The sequence below is a fragment of the Cladophialophora bantiana genome, assembly GCF_000835475.1.
Source record: "Cladophialophora bantiana CBS 173.52 unplaced genomic scaffold supercont1.7, whole genome shotgun sequence".
NCBI lineage: Eukaryota > Fungi > Ascomycota > Eurotiomycetes > Chaetothyriales > Herpotrichiellaceae > Cladophialophora > Cladophialophora bantiana.
In genome coordinates this window covers 48,692-73,709 of record NW_015971581.1, presented here as the reverse complement: position 1 = coordinate 73,709, position 25,018 = coordinate 48,692, and the positions used below count along the sequence as shown (strand labels likewise).

The 25,018-nt window shown below is 50.8% G+C and overlaps 12 protein-coding genes across 12 annotated transcripts; 7 read left to right on the top strand and 5 right to left on the bottom strand.

Annotated features, from left to right (window-relative positions):
- Positions 1-1,403: 1,403 nt before the first annotated feature.
- On the top strand, positions 1,404-2,186 carry Z519_05029 (uncharacterized protein; the record flags this gene model as incomplete). Its single annotated transcript, XM_016762771.1, has 2 exons — positions 1,404-2,077; positions 2,132-2,186. The coding sequence occupies 2 exons, from the start codon at positions 1,404-1,406 to the stop codon at positions 2,184-2,186; spliced, it is 729 nt and encodes a 242-aa protein (XP_016620384.1).
- A 672-nt stretch (positions 2,187-2,858) lies between these two features.
- Positions 2,859-4,871, top strand: Z519_05028 (uncharacterized protein; the record flags this gene model as incomplete). The annotated part of the gene is made up of 6 exons (XM_016762770.1): positions 2,859-3,005; positions 3,060-3,073; positions 3,152-3,308; positions 3,366-3,380; positions 3,436-3,957; positions 4,011-4,871. 6 exons carry the CDS (start codon positions 2,859-2,861, stop codon positions 4,869-4,871), a joined length of 1,716 nt encoding a protein of 571 aa, XP_016620383.1.
- Positions 4,872-5,489: 618 nt separating this feature from the next.
- On the top strand, positions 5,490-6,956 carry Z519_05027 (uncharacterized protein; the record flags this gene model as incomplete). The annotated part of the gene is made up of 1 exon (XM_016762769.1): positions 5,490-6,956. One exon carries the CDS (start codon positions 5,490-5,492, stop codon positions 6,954-6,956), a length of 1,467 nt encoding a protein of 488 aa, XP_016620382.1.
- An 825-nt stretch (positions 6,957-7,781) lies between these two features.
- Z519_05026 (uncharacterized protein) lies at positions 7,782-8,681 on the bottom strand (the record flags this gene model as incomplete). Its single annotated transcript, XM_016762768.1, has 1 exon — positions 7,782-8,681. One exon carries the CDS (start codon positions 8,679-8,681, stop codon positions 7,782-7,784), a length of 900 nt encoding a protein of 299 aa, XP_016620381.1.
- A 558-nt stretch (positions 8,682-9,239) lies between these two features.
- Z519_05025 (uncharacterized protein) lies at positions 9,240-10,890 on the bottom strand (the record flags this gene model as incomplete). The annotated part of the gene is made up of 3 exons (XM_016762767.1): positions 9,240-9,503; positions 9,559-10,701; positions 10,762-10,890. The coding sequence occupies 3 exons, from the start codon at positions 10,888-10,890 to the stop codon at positions 9,240-9,242; spliced, it is 1,536 nt and encodes a 511-aa protein (XP_016620380.1).
- A 2,221-nt stretch (positions 10,891-13,111) lies between these two features.
- Positions 13,112-13,431, top strand: Z519_05024 (uncharacterized protein; the record flags this gene model as incomplete). Its single annotated transcript, XM_016762766.1, has 2 exons — positions 13,112-13,294; positions 13,342-13,431. The coding sequence occupies 2 exons, from the start codon at positions 13,112-13,114 to the stop codon at positions 13,429-13,431; spliced, it is 273 nt and encodes a 90-aa protein (XP_016620379.1).
- Positions 13,432-13,716: 285 nt separating this feature from the next.
- Z519_05023 (uncharacterized protein) lies at positions 13,717-14,548 on the top strand (the record flags this gene model as incomplete). Its single annotated transcript, XM_016762765.1, has 3 exons — positions 13,717-13,818; positions 13,881-13,966; positions 14,020-14,548. The coding sequence occupies 3 exons, from the start codon at positions 13,717-13,719 to the stop codon at positions 14,546-14,548; spliced, it is 717 nt and encodes a 238-aa protein (XP_016620378.1).
- Positions 14,549-14,919: 371 nt separating this feature from the next.
- Z519_05022 (uncharacterized protein) lies at positions 14,920-15,797 on the bottom strand (the record flags this gene model as incomplete). The annotated part of the gene is made up of 3 exons (XM_016762764.1): positions 14,920-15,198; positions 15,261-15,480; positions 15,562-15,797. 3 exons carry the CDS (start codon positions 15,795-15,797, stop codon positions 14,920-14,922), a joined length of 735 nt encoding a protein of 244 aa, XP_016620377.1.
- A 2,987-nt stretch (positions 15,798-18,784) lies between these two features.
- Positions 18,785-20,042, bottom strand: Z519_05021 (uncharacterized protein; the record flags this gene model as incomplete). Its single annotated transcript, XM_016762763.1, has 5 exons — positions 18,785-19,272; positions 19,331-19,560; positions 19,624-19,651; positions 19,718-19,939; positions 19,997-20,042. The coding sequence occupies 5 exons, from the start codon at positions 20,040-20,042 to the stop codon at positions 18,785-18,787; spliced, it is 1,014 nt and encodes a 337-aa protein (XP_016620376.1).
- A 976-nt stretch (positions 20,043-21,018) lies between these two features.
- Z519_05020 (uncharacterized protein) lies at positions 21,019-21,579 on the top strand (the record flags this gene model as incomplete). Its single annotated transcript, XM_016762762.1, has 1 exon — positions 21,019-21,579. The coding sequence occupies one exon, from the start codon at positions 21,019-21,021 to the stop codon at positions 21,577-21,579; it is 561 nt and encodes a 186-aa protein (XP_016620375.1).
- Positions 21,580-21,763: 184 nt separating this feature from the next.
- Positions 21,764-22,296, top strand: Z519_05019 (uncharacterized protein; the record flags this gene model as incomplete). Its single annotated transcript, XM_016762761.1, has 2 exons — positions 21,764-21,937; positions 22,030-22,296. 2 exons carry the CDS (start codon positions 21,764-21,766, stop codon positions 22,294-22,296), a joined length of 441 nt encoding a protein of 146 aa, XP_016620374.1.
- A 661-nt stretch (positions 22,297-22,957) lies between these two features.
- Positions 22,958-24,997, bottom strand: Z519_05018 (uncharacterized protein; the record flags this gene model as incomplete). The annotated part of the gene is made up of 9 exons (XM_016762760.1): positions 22,958-23,111; positions 23,170-23,402; positions 23,462-23,597; positions 23,675-23,779; positions 23,826-23,878; positions 23,972-24,221; positions 24,274-24,515; positions 24,641-24,751; positions 24,809-24,997. The coding sequence occupies 9 exons, from the start codon at positions 24,995-24,997 to the stop codon at positions 22,958-22,960; spliced, it is 1,473 nt and encodes a 490-aa protein (XP_016620373.1).
- Between the last annotated feature and the right edge of the window lie 21 nt (positions 24,998-25,018).

The following is a 25,018-nucleotide window of genomic DNA, read 5'->3' as shown; positions in this document are numbered from 1 at the left end:
CGGGAGGAGGTCTTGTGCTGAAGGACAGGGCTCATCTGGCTTCTGCTGTAGCGGTGTGTTTATAGGTCGATGCCATACTCTATTGGAAGCCGAAGCTATCTAGGTGTTCAATCTGGCCGGTTCCAAAGGACGGTGGTCTGTGTGCGGCGGTCCATGGTTGGAGGTTCACCTCTGACCTCTTGCCCGCACCGATTGTTATCCCAGTCGGAGGTCGAGTCGCCCTTGTTCCGTGCTTGGCACGTGATGCCGCTTTAAGGAGACCTCGAAGAGACGTATTCACTCTTGAAGCCCGTTCTTGCTTCTTCTTATAAAAAAAAAAAAAGGTAGAGTACGAGTATCTAGACAAGTATAGTGAAAGATGGTTGAGTATCTCTTTACTTCATATCTTACGTAGAAACATGCCTAGAGGCATTGTTCATGATACTCTCATAGACCCGCCGTGAACGGGCGCACCTCTAGCGGTATTAGTCGATAAAGCAACGAGATGTTTAACAACCTAGAAGATGAAGGATGTAGCACGTGAAAAGCCCGTCCTTTAGAACTGATAGTCCTTGATAGTCAGTCAGCCTTCCCTGAGGAATCCCAATTCCATTCAGAAGATCTTATTACTATAGGATGCAGACTGTCAATGCAAAGGCGGCAATACAACTTTCCAATCCCTAGCCTCTGCTACAGCCCCGCCGGCCAAGAACATGAAAGCAAGGTGCGAAATCAGTTCCTCTGGCAGGTCCAGAGGTAGAATGGTACGTTCATTGTAGATAGACGTCGCCTCCGATCTAATAGCGGATGAATTTTAATTTGCTGCCAATACCGCTTTGTCAGTTATCGTGCAACGGAGTTTTTTTTATTAGTCCTTTTCAATCCTTACGAGGATGATACCCAATTCCGCCTAGTTAAACTGGCAGCTTACTACCCCTACGTGGTATTTTTGCCCCCTACAACCTACCAACACTTTGTGCTCTCTACTGTCAGTCACGAATCTTCGTGGAAAGGATAAACATTTTTACACGATCTCCCCAGCTTGCATGCTTAACAATGAGGTGCTCGCTGGGTGGCTCCGTCAGTGTTGACACTTTTTTTTTGGTTCTCTGGATCCTCACGAGCTCATGCCTCGCCTCTTTGGGTGACCGACTGCCTGATTTCCGCGAATGTGTACAAGTAGGTCCCCATTGGATACCGCCGTCAAGCCTTATTCTCTTCTGACGTCTGCAGGTCTGTATAGAAGAAAATTGTGAATCGGGGCGAGCAAGCATACGTGAGTATATTATATACAGACTTCCTGATCTCTAGCTGAGCGCCAGCCAGCTCTTCACCTCCAACTTCTGCTCTGGGATTGTCCATCCGAATGCGATTATACCTGCCAGCATGTCATCACCGATCGACGAAAGGCACGAGACCCACCCATGATTGAACCCGTGGTCCAGTATCATGGAAAATGGCCGTTCTATCGTTTCATGGGTATCCAGGAACCGTTCTCTGTTTTGTTCTCGTTAATGAACTTCCTCGCCCATCGACATGGCATGCAGAGAATTCGTGACTCCATTCCTGCTCGCTACCCTCTACGACCATATTACCTGGCTTTTGGTTACTTTGGGCTTGCCAGTTGGATATTCAGCATGATTTTCCATACACGAGACTTCAACATCACGGAGAAGTGGGACTATTTCGCTGCTGGGGCCAGTGTCCTTTATGGACTATATTACTCCCCAATCCGGGTGTTTCGACTGGATAAGAACGATCCGACGAAACAGAGTATCCTACGGGCATGGACGGTGCTTTGCATCCTCCTCTACGTGGCACACGTCACCTATCTGACGGCATGGAACTGGGACTATACCTACAACATGGCAGCCAATGTCGGGGTGGGCGTCATTCAAAACCTACTCTGGAGTTGGTTTAGCATCACTCGGTATCGCAAGCTACAGAAAACGTGGGCAGCATGGCCTGGTCTGATCGTGGCCTGGATCGTCATGGCCATGAGTTTAGAGCTGTTCGACTTTCCACCCATTGCTGGTATGATAGATGCACACAGTCTTTGGCACCTTGGAACCGTGATACCTACTATCTGGTGGTATAGGTAAGACAAGCAAGCTCTCATCTTTTGATTACTGCTGCTGACCTGTCAATGCAGCTTTCTGATTAAAGACGCACAAGAAGACCTCGCCAGCCAACGACTTAAAGCCTGACCACAACATTTAGACCTCTGGCCCTTCGAAAGCCAAAAACATGTGCTGGTTAGCGTAGCGAATGACGGCTAGGAGGACACATGATTCAAGATTCAAGGGGCCGAATCTGGGGATCCCATGCATGCCTGTGGCCGGTCCTGTTGAACCACTGTACCGAGTATGTATCCCCACCAGTCGGGGGTTTTTCACTCGACCGGGAGGGGTTTGGAGGGGTAGGGGGGTTCGTGACTTGCCCTGCAAAGGGCGCTGAGGGCTTTTCACTCTGATCCCCCACGTCGTTTAGGCATTCCTGGGCGCCTTTGCCGCCTGGTGCGCCTGGACTGGCGACACCTATTGGTCCCTAGAACGCCGAGAAGGTGACTAGTCAGGCACGCAGAGAGTAAGTTCTTATTGTGTGGCTGCTGTGGCTCGGCGCGGCTGGGGGGCTCCGAAGATGCTTAGAGCCCTCAGCCCAGTTAGCGACGTACAGTAAAAACCGTCTTTTGGAGAAAGTCTCTCTTGCATTCGTCCCCGTTTCATCCTTCTCCAGCGCAGATCTCAATTTCCTCCTGTCTTCTTCGTCTTCCCGACTTTCGTCTCTGTCAATCTTTTATCGAGCGGACAACCTCGTCGCATCCCAGAAGTACCAGTAAGCCGTAAGAGGGTGTCATCTGTATCCGCCTCGTCGCCGTCATGTCCTACCCAGACCCTCGAGACTCGGTCTTGAACAAGCCAAAGCCAGTCATCCACCTGCCCAAGGATCTTCTAGATCGTATCATCAAAGGTGCTGAGTCGTATCCTATCTTGGCAGGGAGGAAATATGAATATGGCACAGCAGGAGTATGTTTTCCTCTGATTCTTTTGTGCTTGGTACTGACATGATTGCTCATTCAGTTTCGTATGAAAGCGTACGTCCTTCTTCAGCCGCACGAAGCTGACACCCACCTGCCACCTGACCTTGCCCGTAGATTTCACAACTGACAAAGAGTGGAATTCAGTAATATTGGTCTGGACCATGTCATCTACACTGTTGGTCTTATCGCTGCCCTTCGTTCCAAGAAGCGGAATGCGACGGTGGGCATCATGATCACGGCGAGCCACAACCCGGCAGAAGACAACGGAGTCAAACTGGTGGATCCGATGGTATGACATTATTCCCGTGTGGAATGTCGACATGGCGGCTAACAGAAGGACTTTCAGGGTGACATGCTTGAGGTAGAGGATTGCGCCGTTCGCATCGCCCTCTCCACGTGACTGACCATAGAGACAGCAATCATGGGAAACATATGCAACCGTCCTAGCCAACACTCCAAGTGACAAGCTCGGGGTTGAGTATGAGAAATTGCTCAACGAGACCTTGATTAGCAACATCAGCCAGCTCCATGAACGACCGGCGAAGGTGGTGTTTGCCCGCGACACTCGTGCCTCTGGACCGTACCTGGTTACAGCTCTCAAAGCCGCCTTGGACGCTGTCAATGTCGAGTATACCGACCATGGCCTCATGACCACTCCGCAATTGCATTACATTGTCCGTTGTATTAATACCGTGAATTCTCCATACGCCTTTGGTGAGCCGACTGAGCAAGGCTACTATGAGAAGACGGCCAAAGCATTCAAGACCATCATGCACGGCCGCACCATTCAAGGACCCGTCACAGTCGACTGTGCCAATGGCGTAGGCGGACCCAAATTGAAGGAGCTGATTAAATACCTGCCCTCCGCGAAAGAAGGTGGCATTGACATCAAGGTGGTCAACGATGATGTGGTCAAACCAGAAGCCCTCAACTTCGAGGTAAGTCCTGTACTCTTACCAAGACCTTTCCGTCCCGGTACTGACTCGCTCAGTGCGGCGCAGACTATGTCAAGACTAAACAGCGTGCTCCACCGAATTCCAACGCGCAGCCCGGGGATCGGTGCTGCTCTCTCGACGGCGATGCTGACCGTGTGGTCTACTACTACACCGACGAGCAGAAGACCTTCCATCTCCTAGATGGTGATCGCATCGCGACTCTCGGAGCCGTCTTTCTTGCAGACATGACTCGTGTTGCCGGGATTGACCAGAAACTGAAGATTGGAATCGTCCAAACTGCCTACGCTAACGGAGCTGCTACTGAATACGTCGAGAAGGTGCTCAAACTTCCGGTTACCATCACGCCTACTGGTGTCAAGCATCTTCATCATGCTGCTGCCCGGTACGACATTGGTGTTTATTTCGAAGCGAATGGACATGGCACAGTCCTCTTTTCGGAGAACGCGATCAAACTCATCCGAGAATCTGAGCCCAAATCCCCCGGTCAGAAACATGCTCTTGACTCTCTCCGCGCTTGCATCGACTTGATAAACCAAGCCGTGGGTGATGCTATCTCTGACATGCTGTTCGCTGAAGTTGTGCTTGCTCACAAGTCATGGACTCTGGAGAACTGGCGCAACACCTACATCGACCTCCCCAACCGCCTAGTCCGCGTCGTGGTCAATGACCGATCCATCTTCAAAGCTGTCGACGCAGAGAGACGACTGGAGTCCCCCAAGGGTGCACAGGACGAGATTGACAAGTACTGCCAGATGTACATCAAGGGTCGCGCATTCGCCCGAGCTTCTGGCACAGAGGATGCTGTCCGCGTCTACGCCGAGGCCCATTCCAAAACCGAGGCGGAGAAGCTCGCAAGTCAAGTTGCAGAGGTGGTGAGAAAGTATGGTTCGATGTAAAGGGACATGGGAACGAAAACAGTTATGACAAAATTGATTTGCTTGGATTGTCAGGGCACGTCCAGTCTACACGAGCGTTGGACAAGACGAGATGGCATGGTATGGCATAGCGATCGGCGCAATCTGAGCAGGATGAATGGGCTGATGGATTCCATAGGCGTACATTTCACGAGGTATGAGATAGGTTGACGAGCGGATACCCAAATACCAAAAAGTGCTGCGGTTTTTTCTTGCTGAGTGGACGCTGCTGTTGCAGTAGCTGCCTATCGTGGGATCTAACTTTGCCCTTGCATTGATAATACTTAGGTAGGTATCCATATTGGCCATTTTTCGACAATATCTCCAAATGGCAAGCAACGCTGTGCTGGCGATGACTAAGGAAGGTTCACCCATTCGGCAAAAAGGCGGCCTAGGGAGCGCTTTCAGAATCATCATATGATGCTCTGGTTTCCCCATTATGGACCGGGTGCTTCGGCAGCGTGATCAACATACCTTGTCGTCACGATAGACACTTCCTCAGCCTCCTTCCCTTCCTAGCCTCTGGCGAGTTCTGCAATACCCCACGAGTCTTGACCCACGCTTCGGCCGCCCTTCTGATCTCAGCAAAAAGAGATCAAGATGAAGAAAGTGAAGATTCAGAACGTAATCCTCCCGGGCAGAGATCCCCGGTCCCGGTGGGATGTGGACTTTGAAATGAACACCATCAAATGTATACGACCGGCGGCGGCTGCAATGCGGAGTTCAATTTCAGATCCCTCGCCGCTGCTCCTGCCACCGCTGTGCCATCCGCATATCCACTTGGACAAGGCGTATCTGTTGACATGCAACTCCCAACACCATCCGTCGCAGGCCCTATCAGATGTGGACGGGACAAAACAGCCGGAGTATACCGATCTCACTCCCCAGGATGGTTCTTTCGGTGAAGCCCTCGAATTTACCTCTCTGGCCAAACGACGCTATACATCCGAAGATCTCTACCTTCGCGGCGCCCAGCTTCTAGCCACATCTCTTGCCCAAGGCGTAACCTCGTGCCGTGCCTTTGTCGAACTTGATCATGTCACCAGCCTTTCATGCATTGAAGCAGGGCTGCGGCTCAAGGACTGCTTCCAAGGGAAAATGAAGTTGCAACTCTGTGCCTTCGCTCAGGATCCGATCTTCAGCACCGACCACTCCGAGAAGAATCGACAAGTCCTGCTTCGGGCGCTGGAGGAATGTGCTGACGATATCGAGGTTCTTGGTACTACCCCATACGTTGAGAAGTCAGCCGAGGCGAGTCTACAGAACATCGAGTGGGCGATTGAGACGGCCATCAACCATTCCCTGCATCTGGATTTTCATCTCGACTATAACCTGGACGAAACAAAAAGGCCTGCGGTCTGGGACGTGATTCGCCTCTTGAAGGAATTAAATTGGAATAAGCGAGCGAAACCCGGAAAAACAATTGTTCTGGGCCATTGCACACGTTTGACACTCTGCAGCGACGCTGAGATGGAAGAGCTGGGGAAGGAGATAACTGAATCCAAGCTTTCCATCCACTTCGTGGGGCTTCCGACAAGCGATCTATTTATGATGGGCCGCCCTTCCGCAGCTTCTTCGGGTCAGCAATCGAAGTCTGCAGACCGTCCGCGAGGGACACTGCAGGTCCTAGACATGATCAAAAGGTTTGGCATAAACAGTTGTCTCTCTGTTAATAATGTCGGCAACGCATTCACCCCTTGGGGGACGGGAGATCCTTTGGCTCTCGCATCTTTAGGTGTTGGCATATATCAGGCCGGCACGGACGACGATGCGAACATGCTGTTCGAATGCGTGAGTTCAAGGGCTAGAAAGGCAATCGGTCTTAACACAGCGAGCACACTCGACAACGACCCGAGCGTCTCTGTGCAGGACCAGCAGGATAGCCATGATTCGACCGAGCTCAAAGAAGGCCGGAGAGGCGAACTCCTACTGATCAAGAACAAAGAGTATGTATCCTGTCCGGGGCACTTGGGCGTTAAGATTTCCGCGCGCCAGCAAGTCAGCGTGAGAGATGTTGTTTGGGACCCGCCGCAAGTCAGTCTTCGCCAAGTTCTGAGATGCCGATAAGGACGACGGATATAGTACTGAGCTCAGAAATTGGGAATGACCGAAGCATTTCTAGAAGAGGATTCTCGAATGCCCCTCAACTGGCTCGACGCTCACTGCTTGTCATTTGGATACCACCACTACATCGAAAAAATGGCACAGAAAGGGTATGAGGCTAGAGCATGCTAGCTACGGAGACGGTTTGAATGGATTTGCAAGGGAAAAAGTCCCTGGGCAACAGAAACATTTAGGACACGAATTCTCCTGCAAGGGTCCGCAATGTTTGGAGGAGTGGAGGAGGCGGCTAAAACGGACATACATCTGCACGGGAACACAACTGAGAAGACGGGGATACACGGCGAACTACTGAGTATACAAAGCGGCCAAATTAGTTCAAGGATTAAAGATTAGGACGACATAAATGAATCCCCTGGCTTTCACCACAAGAGAGCGTCATCTTATCTCGAAAGAGAGAGTGGACAGGGGCTTCATGAAGATGACCATCAAAGGGCCGTCTGTAACCAAGGTATCGTTGCAGTGTGCTTCTGTTTTCTCTTCTGAATACGGGAACGACGTGCATCCCCCTTTCCTTCTGTATTGCTTGGATTTGGATGTCTGGAAGGAGGCAACATAAAGGGTTCAGGCAAGTAGAGAGAGGTTCATTTACTTGGAGGGGGGATATAGAGCAATGAGCTTGAGTGCCAATTTCCACAGAACGGTGTAATTCTGTATCATTTTCACTTATAGCGGTAGACTTTTCTCTTTCCCTCTCACCCACATTCTCTTCTCTCCATTTTCAGGACATCTCATCCTCGTTGGGTGATGTAGTTAGCTAGCAGGGACGTACTACCCTCTGCGACGGTCAGCTTCCTTCTTGATCCACTCTGCCGCCTCGTCCTTGACCTTGTCGTCCCAGCGACTCAACGCACTGCGACCCTCGGTGATATCGCCGACGGCCCAGGTCATGCGGGCGTTGTCGAGGGCCTCGTCAACGTCCGTGTCGGGACATATAATGTAGAACTTTCCTTCCTCGATCTTCTTGACGCCGTACTCGGCCACCTGTGAGGGCAGCCACGCGCCGCGCGGTTTCGTCTTGAGTGCCACCTCGTCCGGCACGGGGCCCATGTTGCCGCTCAGCCCCGTAAACGTCCAGCCCGGCACAAGCAGGTGGGCGGAAACGTGGGGCGCATAGATGGACGACGACGACGTGCGGAGGTCGTGCGCCAGCTGCTCTGCTACCGTCTTGACTGCGCTCTTGGAGGCGTTGTACGCTGGGTTGCCCGGCGGGTTGGTGATGCCCTGCTTGGAGCCCGTCAGGACGACGGCGCTAGGGCCCGCAGTTGCGAGCACCATGGGCAGGAACGTCGTGAGACCATGCACTATGCCGAAGAAGTTCACGCCCAGAGTCTTGTGGAAGTAGTCGGCATCTCCCCACGGCTTGGTCGTTCGGATCGCCATGCCCGCATTCAGCATCAGGAGGTCGATGGTCTGGAATTTGCCCACCAGGTCTGCCCGCACCGCGTCCCAGGAGGAGAGGTCCGAGACGTCGATCTCATATGTGAGCGTCAGGACCTTGTTGTCGATGGATTTCAGGGCCGAGGAGGCGGCGTCGAGCGAGGAGCGGTTGATGTCCAGTAAAGCTACGTGCATGCCGCTGCGCCGGCAGTGCTGCGCAAAAGCGAATCCCACGCCAGATGCGCCACCGCTGATCAAGGCGAGAGCGCCCGAGCGGAAGATGGACGCCATTTGGTTTGTCCTTTTTCTCTTTCTTCCTTTCCTGGTCGGGGACTTACTGGGGCTGACTTTTGATGGAGAGTTGGGAGGGAGGGACAGTGAGAGTCGGCGAAAGAGGGGAGACCAAGGAGAAGAAGACGGAGATGCTCCGGTCTGAGAAGGCCATGTCCAATGACGTCGAAGCTACGGAGTTCAACGAGGCGGGATGATGAGGACGATGATAACGAGTCGCAGCAGCATACGTGAGTACGTGACTCTGGTGAGTTGGAATGTTCAATTCTTGGTATTCGTATACAGATCATGCGTGGTCTGGATCTCCGTAAAGGCTCTTTTTGCTGCGTCTTGCACCTGTGGCACATCTTGCACCCTTCCAAATCCTGCAACGCTAATTCAATTTTTGAAGGGTCGTGGGAATCCTTTCTTTCCTTTCCCCCTCTGAACCTTTTGCTGTTCTTTTTCTGGATTCACAACGGCCCGCCTGCCAATGCATTATTTGAGAAATGGCAAAACCAGAGACAAGCGATAACGGGACGGTAGTTGGTTGAATACCCGTCCTCACATTGGGATCAATCACAGCGATGCTTCGACTGCCTCATTCACCTTATCCTCGATCTGGGCTTCCTGGAGCTCCTTGCTGACGTCGGCAACGGCATCCTTTTCTTGAGCAAGCTCGCCATCCGCCGAGACAGATCCGTTAACGCCTGCATCCTTGGCTGCCACTTTCTTCGCATGGTTGTGACGACCGCTTCGGGCACCTGTTGAGGAAGTTGCATTCGACGAGTCGAGAGCTTCTTGTTCGAGCTTCTCAATCTCCTTCTTGGCCTTTTCAATGTTCTTGGCGCAAAAAGTCAGCATCGTTGTCATACAGTCTAGCCATTACGACTCTCACCTTTTGGGTTTGCGTGTCCTGATCCTTCTTCCAGGCGGCCAGTTTCTGCTTCAGCCTCTCAACCACGCCTGGGACATCCGCTTGGGCACTTGGTGGGTCGACTCCAACTTTGGCCAGCTCCTCAATAATACCAATGTTCATGTTGAGTTTGCCGGAATCTGCGGGGCCAGCGGCACCTTTCTTGCCCTTGCCTTTTTTCTTGCCACCACCGCCTACGAAGAAGTCTTCGTCTTCCTTCTTGATCACTTTCATGCCCTTGAAGCCGGACTCGTCTACGGTTCGTTGGGCGGTTGCAGCAAATTGGCCATGACCTTTGTCTCCTTCATCCGTGTGGTAGGTTGGGTCAAAGTGGCGGATCAGCCCTTCAGCGGTGCGGATTTGATCCAGAAAAGCGGGCTCCGATGCTTCCTCGAGCTTCTGCTCAGCAATGCGGCGGCGCTTTTCTTTCTCGTACGCCTCGCGTTCGGCCTTTTGTCGTTCTCGCCGTTGCTGGTAGACCATGTCTTCATACTCCTTGTAAGCCTTTCTCTGGGTATAGTAGTCGTCCTTGACCTTCCTGATGGCTGTATATGTCGCCTGCTGCTCTTCGTAGAGGCGATCGCGCTCGGCCTTCAAGGCGTCGTAGTTTTTGTTGGTGTCTTCTCGCGCGGCCTTGATTTCGTCGAGCTCTTTCTGGTTGTCTTCGAACTTCTGGGATAGTGCACGGGACTCGGGATTGTCAAAGGATTTCTTGAGTTCGGCATTTTCTGCTTTTTTCTCGTCAATCTTTTTTTGCAAGTCGTCTAGGCCGACAAAGCCCTTCTTTTGGCGACGCAGGGCCGAAATCTCAGCAAGCGCCTTCTTCTCGTCAACCAATTTCATGTTGCCCGAATCAACTTGTTTGGTGATGCTGTCGATCTTGGCATCAATTTCCTCGGGACTCTTGAAACCGGCGCGGGTGCGAGCTTCCTTTTGCTCCGCGAACAACTTCTTGATCAAGGCATCGTTCTGGCCGTACTTTTCCTGTTGCCCCGCTTTGGCCAGCTTGTGTTCCTGCTGCTTCTGGCGGATGGTTTTCTGCTCTTCAACGAGTTCCTTGAAGCGGTCGTTGGCGGGGGTGGATTTTCCGGGGCGGGCGTTGTCGAGCTTGGCTCGGATGGCATTCTGTCAATGATCAGCTAAGGAGTCCCCATGTATAGTATTTAACCGAGGGGAGAGACCTACGAAGCGGGCTTGGGCAGCCTCATGAGCTTTCTCGGCCTTTGCAAGGTCGTCCTTAAACTTGGCTTCGTCGGGCTTCTCTGGTCGCTTGTGGGCGCCATCGGCAGCAGGAGCAGTCTCAACATCGGCCATGTTTGATGGTAGTGGTCGCAGATACCAAAAGATGAGTTACCAGAGGTCAGGTCGTGGTAGGAATAGAAAGGGTGTAATATATATTCATCTAATCCATACTAGGAGATGTGAGGTGAAGGAACTCAGTGAGAAACAAGTGGGTCCCAGAGTCTTTATAAGTGATGAAAAGATGATAAACAACGGGTAGAAGCAGGTGACAAGGCAGTGAAGACGAGGATGAGGTTGAAGATGAAGATGAGGGATCGCTTCGAGTCGCAGTTGTGGTTTGTTTCGACTCGAGTCGAGTCGGTGTGGAGTAAAATTATTTTGGGAATTTCGCCTGACATCCTCTTGATCCACGCAATCTTGTGGATGGCGTTCCGCGGTCTGTGGTCGGCCGGAGAGAATACGGAGTACTACTTGGGAACTTGGTACTCCGTACCTCGTATTGCTCGTACCTTGCTCGTACGCTCTCGCCACCTCGCCAACTCATCTAATTCATTTTGTGGGATGTACGAGGTAGTTGTAGTCAACCTGACACCTCCAGTGCATCATCCATGTAGGTAGCGAACAAAAATATTATCATTCGCCGAACTCCTGTCACCTCGTGGACACCTCATAGATGACAGTCCTGGATCAACCACGCTTCAGCTGAGACCTCGTCGCCGAGGGACCAACCTCCCACCAGACACTGAGCTAGGTGGCAAGCGTCTTCATCTCATTGTGACAACAGGAACAGAGAGATACCGTCGTGGCCTCACCTAGACAATCATCACCATTGGACACCAGACAAGATTATGCACAACCTGTGCAATGACTGCTTTACCGATAACGATAATAGATGAAAACAAGTATAAAGAACTCCTTAGCTTAAATGGTAGGTGAGAATGCCAAAACTGCACCGAGCTGGACATGGTATGGATCCCGCTCGTTTATCATGCCAGAACATCCTCCAGTGTCTGAGCCAGAGGTCTTCAACTGCAGTGCCATCTTCAACCCATATACTCCTGACGCCGGCCCAGAACGTGTTCCATCAACTAGGGAGATTCTTGAATTTGTGTAGAATCTCAAGGTCGGGTCGCATCTTGTCGACCCTGGATGGGACCTCGTGCGTCAAATGGGATTAAGATGCCGAGCTATGCTGGGAGATAATGAATGTGTCAACGTATCGATGGTCAAGGATGCTGACGTCGTAGGTCGGATGAGGTTCCAACTCGGTACGTTTACTGGGACATACACTGGTTCTGATGGCTGTGGTTAAGTCTACAGGGTCTAGCTGGACGTGTAGATCTTGGCACGAAGAACGCAGGGACAAAGGAAGAGGCGGATGTGGACGATGGCAAACATTTTCATTTCCTGTCTCAAAGAACAGCGGGGGCCCTGCAATCAGTTCGGTATCCACTAGGATATTGGATATCTTCCGCGCCTCTGTTTGCGTTGTGGTCAAATTATCCTCGTTCTCGAGGTAATTTTGCCTACATTATTGTTCTCCATCACCTTCTACTGCCCCTTTACATTTCAAGGCGCCCGTCATTTCTACCCCTTGGTTGTCCAAACAGTCCGGTGTTCCCAGCACCGTGTTGTCTTCGGTCACGCCATCACGACCTGCCTCGGTCCACGTTCCGAGTCGATGTCGGCTCGAACCACACTATCAGACCTCACACACCTCCAAATGACTCCCCTGTCGCGTCCGAGATGGTGCTTGCACCTCTCTTCTCATTTGCCCTTCCAGCGGACTCTTCAACTCCGACCATTCTTGTCTCTCCCAACGGAAATTCGTATTCGGATCGACGCAGAGGTCTTCAGCAAGATCCCGATTAATACACGATGCAATGTCCAGCTCGCGAAGGAAACAGTTATGTTAGAATTAGAATAGGCATCTTTATCCGGTTACGGAATTCACCCCTCGTCACACTCTCGCCATCTAGAGCGTCAACAAGCAAATCAGACTGGAAGCAAAACCCCTTGCGATCAACCGTCCGATCTTCGCTGAGATCGACTATTGGCAGCAGGAAGAGGCCCCACCCGCGTACACTTCCCTCTTCCCATGCATGCGCGTCGCCGAGTCTGCTCGTTTGGTCACCAGTAGAGGCGTTGCAAGAGGAGGGGGCAGCTTCAGTTCCTTATGGCAGAGAAACGAAATCCAAACTTACGTTACATGAATTTTGGAGCAGGACCAGACTGACTACATGTAACCAAGAATCTCATTGTACCCCTCCTTCGCGCGAGCGTCCCTGCGTTCATGGCTCCGACTTCCTCGGAGGTCCGCTTTGAGCAAGAGTTCCCTGATGTGTTCCTCGAGATTTTCAGAGCAAATGACGCCACTTTCAAGCTCTCAGTCGACCTCGTCATTCACGATAAAGCTTCCATCGCCGATGAAGACGATGATGAGAACGATGCCGATGACGAGTACTATCTCGAAGCAGTAAGCGCTTGCTACCAAATCTAATTCTTGTGTTCATGTGCCCCCAGAACCCCATCTGGAACAGACAGGGGTGGAGGAACGCCGTTGCTGAAATCGAGAGATTGGCACCAGGCCTGCTCCCAAAGTCGAGCTCTTAGATAGGGAAACCTTTAAAAAGAGGCAGATGGAACGAGGGGGGCTCTCGCCACGAATACAAGTAGGCTGTGACGCTGCGGCAAATCCATTTTCCGTTCCGATGCACAAGGCTCCGAGCCGCTAATCTCCTCTTCTGCCGAGGATTATCCACAATTTTTCCTCACCCTGCGACAATACAGTCGCGAAAACAGTGACCAGGAAATCTGCCACCGTGAAGTCTGTAACTTTCTTGATAAATTTCTACTGTCTCACGTCTAGATTATTTTCTCTCCATTAGCACCTACAAAATGGATCTCGATGACAGACCGAAACTCTCAGTCGAGGCTGAGAAAGAGGTGACTAGGTTATGGCGAACGTGGAGGACAGTGTTAGAGATGCTCGTCGACAGAGTATGCGACCGAACAACTCCAGTGGCTCTAGATTGTCGTGAAAGTTCTGATATATCTTCTAGGGCTACGCAATCGCAGAAAACGAGTTAAAAATCTCGCGCGACGAGTTTCAGCGCAAGTTTGGCGACCCTCAAAGCGGCCATGCAGAGTGAGTTCCAGTCAAACCCCAACAAGGTTGCTCCCGATTCTCACATTCGACAGGCGGAGGCTCATGAAACTGCAAGCCGTACCTACTGAAGAGATGATCAAACGCGATACACCCCGGGCCACCAAACTCAACCCCAACCCGCAAACCACAGCTGGCACGATCTGGGTCGAATTCAGCCCGGAAACCACCATAGGCATCAAGCATCTTCGCGCTTTTGCCCAACACCTCGACGCGAATAAGTTCACGACAGGAATCTTCATCACCATTGGCCCGGTGACTGCTGCTGCTTTGCGCGCCTTCGAGCCGCTTGCCGAACGAGGAATTACTGCCGAGTGGTTCCAAGAGCAGGATCTTCTCGTCAACATCACGCGGCATGAACTAGTACCTAAACATGTGCTCTTGAGCGCAGAAGAGAAGAAAGTGTTGCTGGACAGATACCGACTGAAGGAGACGCAGTTGCCCCGCATCCAGTTTAGTGACCCCGTGGCCAAGTATTTGGGCTTGAAAAGGGGCAATGTTGTCAAGATTATCAGAAAAAGTGAGACTGCGGGAAGGTATGCTAGTTACCGGTGGGTGTTCTAGTGTCCAAGGACATTGCTTCCGAGCGCGGAGTTTTGGGGCCTTCGGAGAGGGATGCAAAACTGCATTGTGAGGCGTTCGGTTGGGCCGGCACGTGCAGCCAGCACGAGGGCTTATCGCAGAGGGAAAGTGGCAAGTTCAATATCTCCGAGTTGTCCTCGAACAGGGCAGGATCTGGAAAACTCAACGCTCGGAAGACAGCAGCTATGCGACTGGTTCTCGAGATTCCATTCGTTGGCGTACTCGCAGCATATCCCAAATCGAGAGTATTGATTCGCAAACCACAGAACTTCCGACGAACCTTAGCAGCCTGTCTGTCACCCCATTCTCAGTCTGATAAACCCTCTTCTGCTCTCAAAGCCCAGAATAAAGCCTCAGCTGTTCGTCTTGCCCAGCACGCGTTGACCAATCCTGATCAAATCCTGATTTTGTAATGGATCCTTCTCAAATCCATTCACTGCTTGATCCAACATCGCGGCCGAGATGTCCACGACACTCACGCTGGGCACCGAAACCACGAACCAGAGCACAGTCGCTCTCAGCCAGTGCAAGATACTCCCTGGTTGCGTGATCAGTCCTGGTTTCGCGACGGTGGCCTCGATCTCGCCTGCGTGGGAAGATGCGAAGGCCAGGACTTGATTCTCGGTCTCGCCCTATTCGGGCAATGTCAGAGCCTTTAATCGGGATTGTATGGCGTCAAAAGCCAGGAACTCACGCGCATCAAGCAATATTTGGGCATTATCGTGGGTTGCTTTGTCTGGTCACGTTCTGCAGCCATGCCACTCATGTACAAGAACCGGAACGGCGCGGACTTGGTCGCAGAGCCTCGGGCTTCGAACAATGCTTCGAGGCCAGCCATTGTATATTCGTGGCAAACACGATAGACTTCGTCCCAAGGCATGCTTGTGGATTTGCTGGGGGTGATTGCGAGGGTCCTACAAATGGACTTTCAGCCACTAACATCTTTGCGATGTTGATATGGAGAAGAAGTAGCAGACAGACAGAAAACAACGGACCAAATACAAGCATCGGCCCCCTTCAACTGCTTCTTCACATCGTCCGGGTACTTTGCGAAGTCTTCAAGGACAACACTCCTCAGCTTGGAAGTGTCTGCTCCAGGACCCAGATTGTCGGGCACCGTAATTGGGCGACGTGCCAAGGCAACCACCGAAGTTATGTTCTGGTCGCTCAGACTTTGGCGGATGAGTTCTGTCGCGACGAATCCTGTAGCTCCTGATATGACAAGCTTCATGATTAGAGACCGGTCTTGAAATTAGGTTTCTCCTGGATCGAGACGTAGTGGCGCATAGCTGTCTAGAAGCGAGGACGACACGGCACAGATGTGTTCTTAACATTTTGTTGAGTAGGAGCTCGCGACGTACTACCTATTTAACACGGGCTCCGCGACGTGGGGACCGCTGAGGGCTGGTGGCCTTATAGCTCTGTTAGACTCGCCGGCCTGAGTAGCTGGAGTGGCCTAGGCTGGCCTAGGTTTAAGGTGCGGGTATATAACAAGCCCGTAGAGCTTGCAATGTTACTAGCATATACATACTAACTACTAATGGACTAATTCCCTCACTAATTATGCAACTGTCTCCGACCCGGAATGCATAATTTTTTCATAATAACGAACCACCTGCAAACCACCTGTTCAGCTGCTAGTTGTCATTGACTCGCGTGTTTGCTGACGAAGTATCGCAATTGGCCTTGGTACAGCTCAAGATGATCGAGCGCTGCCTAGCTTCGCGTGATGATCGCCAATTGTTGACTCATGGATAACCTAACAAGTAGTATGAATCTTCGGCAGCTGCCACTCCCCAAGATGGGCATTAACCTGTTAAGCTGCCCCCCTCGTTGCTGGGGATAGTGACAAAGGTATGATATCGCTCCAGCGGACAAAATCCTTTCCGTCGCCCTGTCTATTTTATCTACCCAGTACCGAGTACTTTCATCAGTATCCACTTAGTGAACCCCACTCTCGTACTTTCTTTTCTCTAGTCAAATTGTGCAAATGTCAAAGACACAGGAGGTCTTCAAACGAGGACAGGGAAGCGCAAGGCTTACAAACACTAATTAGCCCATCGAGGACTGATGATGACAGAGCATAGCCCTACGCAACCTTGTGCAGCCTCGTCTCAATCAGACCCAGAACGCAAGAGCATGGAAATGAGAGACACGCCAGCATCTCACAAATCCAGTCTTTCTGTTGCAAAGGGAAGACATTACCCGGTATTTATGTTTTCTATCACCACGATCCCTGTGTCTGATGTCATTGCTCTTTCAACACACATATCTCTGGGATAGGAATGATTTTGGCCCTTTTGCTGAACATCTCCTAGTCCGCAAGTGCCGAACTTTACGTCTCTGGCAGAGCGTGACTATCTTTTAGGATGCGTTTGAGGAATTCTCCAGTTATAATTGGAGTTCGTGCACAGAACGATATGAAAATATACGCTCAGGACCAGTTTCAGCGAGAGTCGAGTTGGATACACATAATACCATCGCTACTCTACTCGCAACCTTGCCCTCGTCTTCAATAATTGCTCGATGCTCCCAATCCTCTCTATACACAAGAACACCCACCCATGGCGACACCGTCTGACTACTACCAATGAACTGTCCGATGAGGAGGAGGCTGTTGATTGAGGCCATAAGAGGCGACAGGTTTTTGACGAAGGATCATTGCCCTTGTTTGAGTCTCCGAGAGAAAAATATGCCGTTGCCATAATTTTCTGATAATCCTCGACGGAAGGGGTGCAGCGGCGACATTTACAGCTGCATACGCAATAGCTAAAGGGGCAGTGCTTGGATTGCGATTTAGCGACAGAATATCCGGTCCGCCTTTCTCGCCCAGTACAAGACGTTCGACTTTCGCAGCGTTCCCTCCCCTCTTTGGAGCTGTGTACACATACACTGGTGTAGTGCCAGAGCAGACCACAACTGGCCGCTCTGAATGATCGAGACACGATCAAGAAGGCAGAGTGTGAGTAGACGAGTTGGGAGGCCGCGTATTAGCTCTGCTTGGCAAGATGCTCTTTGCCTTCCAGCCAGGATACGGCGAGGTCTCCTCCCTTCGTGGTCCGGCCCGCTAGCGCATGGCTTCCATCTATTTCCTGGACTAACTGCTAGAGCGCAAGGACCGAAACCTCCGGGTTATGGTCGGTCACGATGAGTCCACTAAGGGTCCAAACACACCGCTTACCAATGTCGGGGAGACATCCAGCTGGATGTCAACCTTGCTCTGGAGGACGAGTTGACTCCAATAGGCCCTTAGGCCCGCTGGGGCATGGTACATACCTACCTATCTGCAGGTTTACGCCACTTGCCATAGGTACAGTCACCAAGCCTGCCGGCAGCGCGTCCTCATACAGAGCACGTTGTAGATCCACACGACACGACACGCTTCTGGCGGTGGCGGTGTGCTCTTTTGCCTTGGCAGTTTCGATAGCTCGGTTCACGGATTCTCAAACCATGCTTCGACGAGGGCTCCGTATCTTGTTCGCTTTCCATTCCCTCGTCTACATGGAAAGGGGCGAGTGGACGCCATTCTGAACACGAGGCCCACGACCGGCCGCGGAGTACTCTTGCAGTCGGAGGATATTATGTACCTCTTTGAATAATACAGGCATGCGCGATGTTCGAAGATGGAAGGCACTGCAGGATTTGAGCAACTTCAGACCTGGAGCGGCATATTTATGATGAAATGGCAATCTAGATTGGGGTATTCATATACATGACATATCTATTCCTGACCGGCTCCGTATTCGTTATATGTTTCCCGCCCGTGAGAATGTTAGTACTTCCCCCTGAACCCATGATCAGAACGCCCACAACGACCATCCGCATAGTTTGCAAGGTATGCTCCGGCGAGTTTCGATTTCCCAAACGTTGAACCTTGAGCACCATTGTTATTCTTGTTCCTATTCATTTCCCCCTTTTTTCCTTTCCTTTTTTCCCTTTCTTTTTCCTCGTTGTCTCCTACCCGTTTAGGCACCCTTTAATTCTAGGATTTATCCATCCATGCTGTTGAGTGCGATGCTAGAGGAATGCTTCGAGGAGTCTCCTATTCTGCTGTATTGTCGGCGGTGGCGGAATGCCATGAACTCGAGACCAAGGGCAAGCACAGCCGAGACTATGCCGACTGCGATGGCAATGCCAGTGTCGTCGCTGAGCAGGGCGCCCCTAGTTAGATTGCAGGTCAGCTGGCGTGCCTCATTTGTCAGCTGTCAACTCCTTGACTCACAAAACCGCATTGACCATGCCTGCGTAGATGAGAACACGACCGAGCCAGAGATGGAAATATGATGGGACGGTGCGGCGGCCGGCCTTCTTGTAGTTGACGTGGTGAATATAGCCCATGACGACCTGAAATGACAATACTGCGACGACGATTATTCCAAGGACCTGATGCGTTTCACCAAACGCTGCGTATTCGATGCCGGCAATGCTCATGGCAACGGCTACCGCTAGTCCGATGTACGCTCCGACCGTGGCGAAGAGTTGCAGCATCCAGTGCACCTTGAATGCAATCGACCATCTCCACCGCAGGCCGAGGACACCGACCGGGAAGACAATAACGAACGCAACGCCTAGGAGTATCGCGTGTGCATAGACGAGGCCGTGGTAATAGTCAGGCTGACCTTCTGCCGAGACGCTGGACGTGCCTGATATGCTGGGGACGGTGGCAACTGCATTCTGTGTCGCGGGCATGTCGACGAAGAAGACACCTGCAAAAGAGTGTCAGCAAGTCTCCCGCAAGTTTCCTTCCGATGTGATTAGACCTACCGTAGTGCGAATGCTGGTCGATCTCTGCGTCGACGGAGTTTGACTGGAGCTGCTCGTTTGGCCCGACCGCCCATATCCATGACTGCTTGGTATCTGTGACTTTGACCTTGTTGAACTTATGGCCCGAGCTCTGATGCCACTGAATAGTTGCTGTCATCTTTCCGTTTTCGACCTCGGAACTTAGCACGGTTGCGTTGACACCTGACACAGGCTCAGGTGTGTCGTGGCCGCTGTTGAATGAGGATCAGTACTGGGTCTCGCAGTGTGCCTTTTATGTGGTGTGCAACACGGACCTTGAGGTTCTCACGCTTAGCGTGACCTCTGCAAGTACTTGTCAGTGTCCGCTGGCACTTTGCTCTAAAGAGAAACGGGAACGAAAAGACTTACCATTGTCTTGACCGGAAGGATATATGATGAACATGAGGGAGTCGTGCATACGATCTCCGGTCCCTACCGAAGCCCAGCCATAGGAAACGGGCGCCGAAATCTGAATGTTGAACTCTCCAGCGTCGACATTGCCGCTGGTGCTCGTGGAAGTGATGGCAAATCCAAAATTCTCTGATTTCTCGTAGAATTGGGCTTGTTTGGCGAGACAAAGGGCTGCAAGTGCTGTGGTCCTAGGTCAGCTCGTAAGAAAAATGGACATGTGGAATTGCAGCCACTCACAGAGCAACACCTCGGAATGTGCGACGAGTCTCGTGAGCATCTTCATCTTTGCAGGCAGAAAATTCGGTTCAAATGTTGTATTCCCAATCACCGCCCAAGGCAATCGAGAGGTTTATGGGCAAGGAAGAAGGCCTGAGTTGCATCCTGACTTCAGGTTGGTACTTATACCGAGAAGTGTTGCCGTGCCATGACGATCGAAGCTCCTGCCGAGCAAAGCTTGCGTATGCTGTTCTTGGTCGTGTAGGCGCCTGCATTGAGGCTGAGCGGGTTGGCTGGCTGATATCATACGGGCCAAGCTGTTTGTTTGACCAGATGTCTACCAATGAGGGCGCGTGTATTTGTCAGAGCTGGAAATTATCGCCCTGGCTGGAATTTGCGCTAAACGGTTTATTTGTGGCGAAAGGGCGAGGTACATATCAGATGAAAGAATCAGATTAGATGTCAAGCTCAGGTGGTTGTTCGAAATGTAATATGCATCAGATGCCAAGGACGACCAAGGAAGGAAGGCGTTCAAATTGGCAACTTTTAAAGTTGGGATGCGCTAGCCTTTTCCGAAAAGTATGGCTTGGCAATTATGTAAGGCATTTTCAGGGTCATTCAGCCTTACTTCCCAGCAGCACATTTCAACTTCCGAGCATCCTCCAGCCTCCTGACCATCATATGGAGGCCAGGCACTCCGTTCTATATTTGTAACACCTGCCCTTAGTTTGCCGCGGATGTTAATGCTCGGGTACGGGCCCGATGCTCTCGCGAAAGTCCTGAAATATGACACCGCGGTACCTGTTACTGGGGAAAAGGCCGAGCCGGTCCCGACTGCGCGCCTGTCCGGTTCGCAACAGGTCATCATGCTCCGGTTCATGGTTCAAGAGAGCGAGGAGACCTCCTCTGGGGAAAAGAGCAATGGCAATGGCAAGTAGTACATATACAACGCAGTTGATGGAGTGTCAAATTTCTGTGTCGGCTAGATAGGTGGCTCCTGGAGTTTCAACTTTCAATAACGATAACTCAAACCTGACGACAATATGAGCAAATTGGAAGTCCAAAGACCCGGGGACATAGGCAACGCCTTTAAGGCTGCTGTCCAGGATGTTCTTGACTTCAACAACTCTTTTGACTGGCCCGAGGTTCACACGTTTGTTTACCGAGAGATAGACGGGATCAAGATCGAAGCAGATGTTTGGGTGAGGGAGACGTCGTCGAACGAGAAGTCCGAGAGCCAGCCAGCCAAGCAGCCAACTGTCCTCTACATTCATAGGGGTGGTTGGATGGCGGGTGGGCGCACTGATTTTCCCAAGCCGATATTGCATGAATTTCTCACACGGGGATTCGTCTACGTCTCGATTGATTACCGTCTAATCCCCGAGGTCGATTTTATCACTGGGCAACTGGACGATGTGCGTGTGATTGAGACGTGGCTTCGCGACAGGCTTCAGTCTTCTTTGGTAGATCGAGGTGTGAATGTGACGGTCGATACCGATGCAATTGTGGTCGCCGGTGGTTCTGCTGGAGCACATCTGGCATCTTTTCACGGTTGGTGTTCCCACAAAAAGGCTCAAAGCTCCGGCTTTGGCAACGAGAGGTAATATACCAACGTATTTAAACAGCCCAAGATATGGAAAAAGAAGCCGCAAGCTCTCCTACTTATGGCGGGACCAACAAATCTCCTCGAGTCCCGCAGACTTGGCCGAGCAATGGCTGGAGGCAAACTCAATCAAATCGTCGAGAATTGCCCCATGGACCCTACACCAGAAATTTATCAAATCAGCCATGTTCGACAGCCCGAGGACCAACACACAGGCTACAGTTAGCATCGAGGCTTTCATGCATCCCCGCTCATTGCTGGGTCTGTCCATCTTTCTGAACGAAGTAATCGCTGATTTTCTTGTTCTCGGTCTGGTTGATGGGAAGTTCCCGAAGAAAGGCAGCGCCCCTGAAGATAAAGTAAAATTCCTCAGTAGGTTAACTCAGAGAACCATCATTTTCTCCTGTTTCTTGCATGAAGCAACGCTGGCCACGCTGACATCACGATGTAGGTGCATTCTTCGGCGATCTCAGCGATTTGGCCTCCGACGTTTCAGATGGTTGGCGACAGCGATGAAGCCTGGGATGCGTCGCAATTGACTTCGCTCCATGATAAATTGAGAAAGCACAACATCCCCTCTGGGGTGCTCGTGGTGCCTGAGAAGTCTCATGCATTCGAGAATATGTCCAAGATCGGCGATCAGTTGCATTTGAGGTATATTCAGCCGGCTTGTGAGTTTGTGGCGAGATATGCCGTGAAGGACAGCGAGGGGAGGTGACAGATAAAGGCCTGTGGGTCAGATAGACTGCATTCTTGAAGTTCCCTGAGTGTAATAGATTACATCCAGGAGCATTCACAAAGGCACTGAGCAACATGTCAGAAAATGGAAGTACCACTCCATGGACCAAAAGAAATTGGCTTAGAAAATATTCTTAATCTCCTAATTCTGGTTCTCTGAGTAGCTGGAAATACTTAGATGGCTGTTCATGCTAGAATAGCAGCATTGCTAGAACTCCAGCCCTATAATACAAGTCGTAAAGAAAGTATGTCGCGCTGATGATGTTTCCTCAAGTCCCAAAGGAGTATAGTCCAAGTTATATAGCCGGAGGTCTGTGACTGGGTAGTAGAGACGAGCCTCGTTACTGGAAAACGTCTCGCCAAATTCATTTCTTGAGACGAATTTCTCGCCTCACAGTGTATTTTTCTTTCTTTCTGTCTCTTCCACGAATACACATATAGGGAGTACGTAAACACATTTGCTTCAATTCTTTCGTTATCATCGCCCTTTCCAATCGGCCCACTAGTGGAAGGTCACCAAAGTCTGAATATCTCCCGGTCCCCAGACCAGACATAGTAGCCTCATATGCCTTCGCCCAGCTTGTTCAATCTTTGAGTCCGTTCCCCGTCCACTCGAATATCCGAGCCCCAGGTATAGAACCTTATTGAGCAAACATAGCGGAAATAAGGATTTTCATGGTCGGTAAGATCGACGAATGCAGCTTGTTCTTTAGGTAATGTTGACTGCAGGCATTCGCGGCGGCATTTGTCTGCATTGCCAGGTCATGACGACGGTTGAAGCGCTTGTAGTACAATCTGCAAAAATCATGATTAGTTTGTGTGATGTGCACCACACAATCATGAAGAAACTTACAGAAGCGTTACCATCGCGACCTCTGCTGCAGTCATTGATACCATGAGGATGATCATTCCAGTGGGGTAGCCCTCACTGGCTTCGCTGCCCTTAAACGCAAAAGGACCTGTGATGCCACCAATTGAGGAGACCATGAAACCCATAGCGTTTGCTGTTGTTTTCCTAGTATATCCAGCAACGTTAGATGCTAGAAGACCAAATGTCTGAATCAGAGCGCCGTAGAAGAACACAGTCTAGGATTGTTAGGATTGTCAAACACTGAAGACCAAATTCAAGCGTGAGGAGTGCATACAAGATAGAGGGAAGCTAAAAGGCCTCCTTGATTATCCCTTGGTAACTTCCAGAGTGGGTCATATGCAACGATTGTAGGTATTACAAACCCCATCGCGATTATGATACGCGAGTTTCGAAACTTGTTGGCCATGGATCTAGTGAGCAGAACAAGTGCAAGTCAGTATTTTTCCGTAGATGCACAAGAATAGGAAATTGACCAATGTCTTCCTACCCAGAGACTATCATGAGGATAATGACAATACCGGAGCATGGCATGTACAGTTGCACCGTTTTAAAGTTTGAAAAGCCAAAGCCGCTGAGAACGATTGCCCCAAAACTGATACGAGTTAGCATGATGTTGAATGATCAGAGGCAGAGCGTACCTCCCAAGCGCGGCCGTGGCGAAGGCAAAGAAAAAACCAGTCACGCATATGAGCTAGAGTTGCGGATCGGTAAAGGCTTCTAGGACCTGATGGGGCTTAAACTTGCGTGTTTGAATCCCAGTTTGATTCCTTTGTAGCCTCCTGACAGCAATGTTTCGTTCTCGTTCGGTCAAAAAATGAGCTGTCATCGGAGAGTCTGGGAAGAAAATGCCAAAGAAGATGGCGTATGCGACAGTCATGGATCCCAACAGCAAATAGATCCACTTCCAGGCACTTTTTTCGAACTGCCCATTGATCGAAGCTGTAGTGTAATCAAACGCTTGACCGACGATCGCTCCGATAGAGGCACCACACATCCAGAGTTCAATGCGAAGAGGTTGTTCCTCTGTTTTCCACCTGTGAAAATTCATTCAGGCATCTTAATCCAATAGAATGGAAAATGACTCACCACATTGAACTAATCAGGATGCAAACTGAGAGCCCAACTCCTTGGAAACCATAAAAGAATCTGATCGTCATTAAGTAAACAGTTGAGTACAGGGAAATGTTAACTCGCCTCAGAGCCATGGTTCCCGCAAAGTTGTTCAGAGTAAGAAAGAGGAGCGAAAGGGCTCCAGAGTACATGACGACTTCTGTCATATACTTTCCAATCGGTAATCTCTGGGCAAGCACGAGAAGAGGATACTGACTCTGCGGAATTGGCAGTTAGTTTGCGGCGATCAGAAAAGTCGAACCAGACTACGAAAGACGCAGAATGAGATTCCCGAACGTCAAGATTGAGTTGGTCCAGGAGTATTGGTCAGGCTGGGGATTACTGGGTTGGTGCTGATGATGGTGTAGAGTTTGAGATCTTGAATCAAGCCGAATATTGCTGCAACTCCAAATGCTTGACTATCGCAGGATATCATGATATTGGCGAGCACCAGCTGCATATATAGTAGGTCATTTGCTGGAGTGAATAGAGGGGTATCTCATTGTCTTACCAATATGATAATACGTATATCGATCTTCCACAATACCTTCCTCTCTTCTTCTTCTGTCCATTCGATAGCACTGTGCACTTGAACAAAACGATGGGCATCGTCGACTTGCTTGTTGTTTTTGACAGGCTGTTGCGTTTCTTCGTCGTGTTCCACGACAGATGTAGCTATCTTGTCTGCTGAGTCCGCCATTGCGAAAAGGTTTGGTCGATG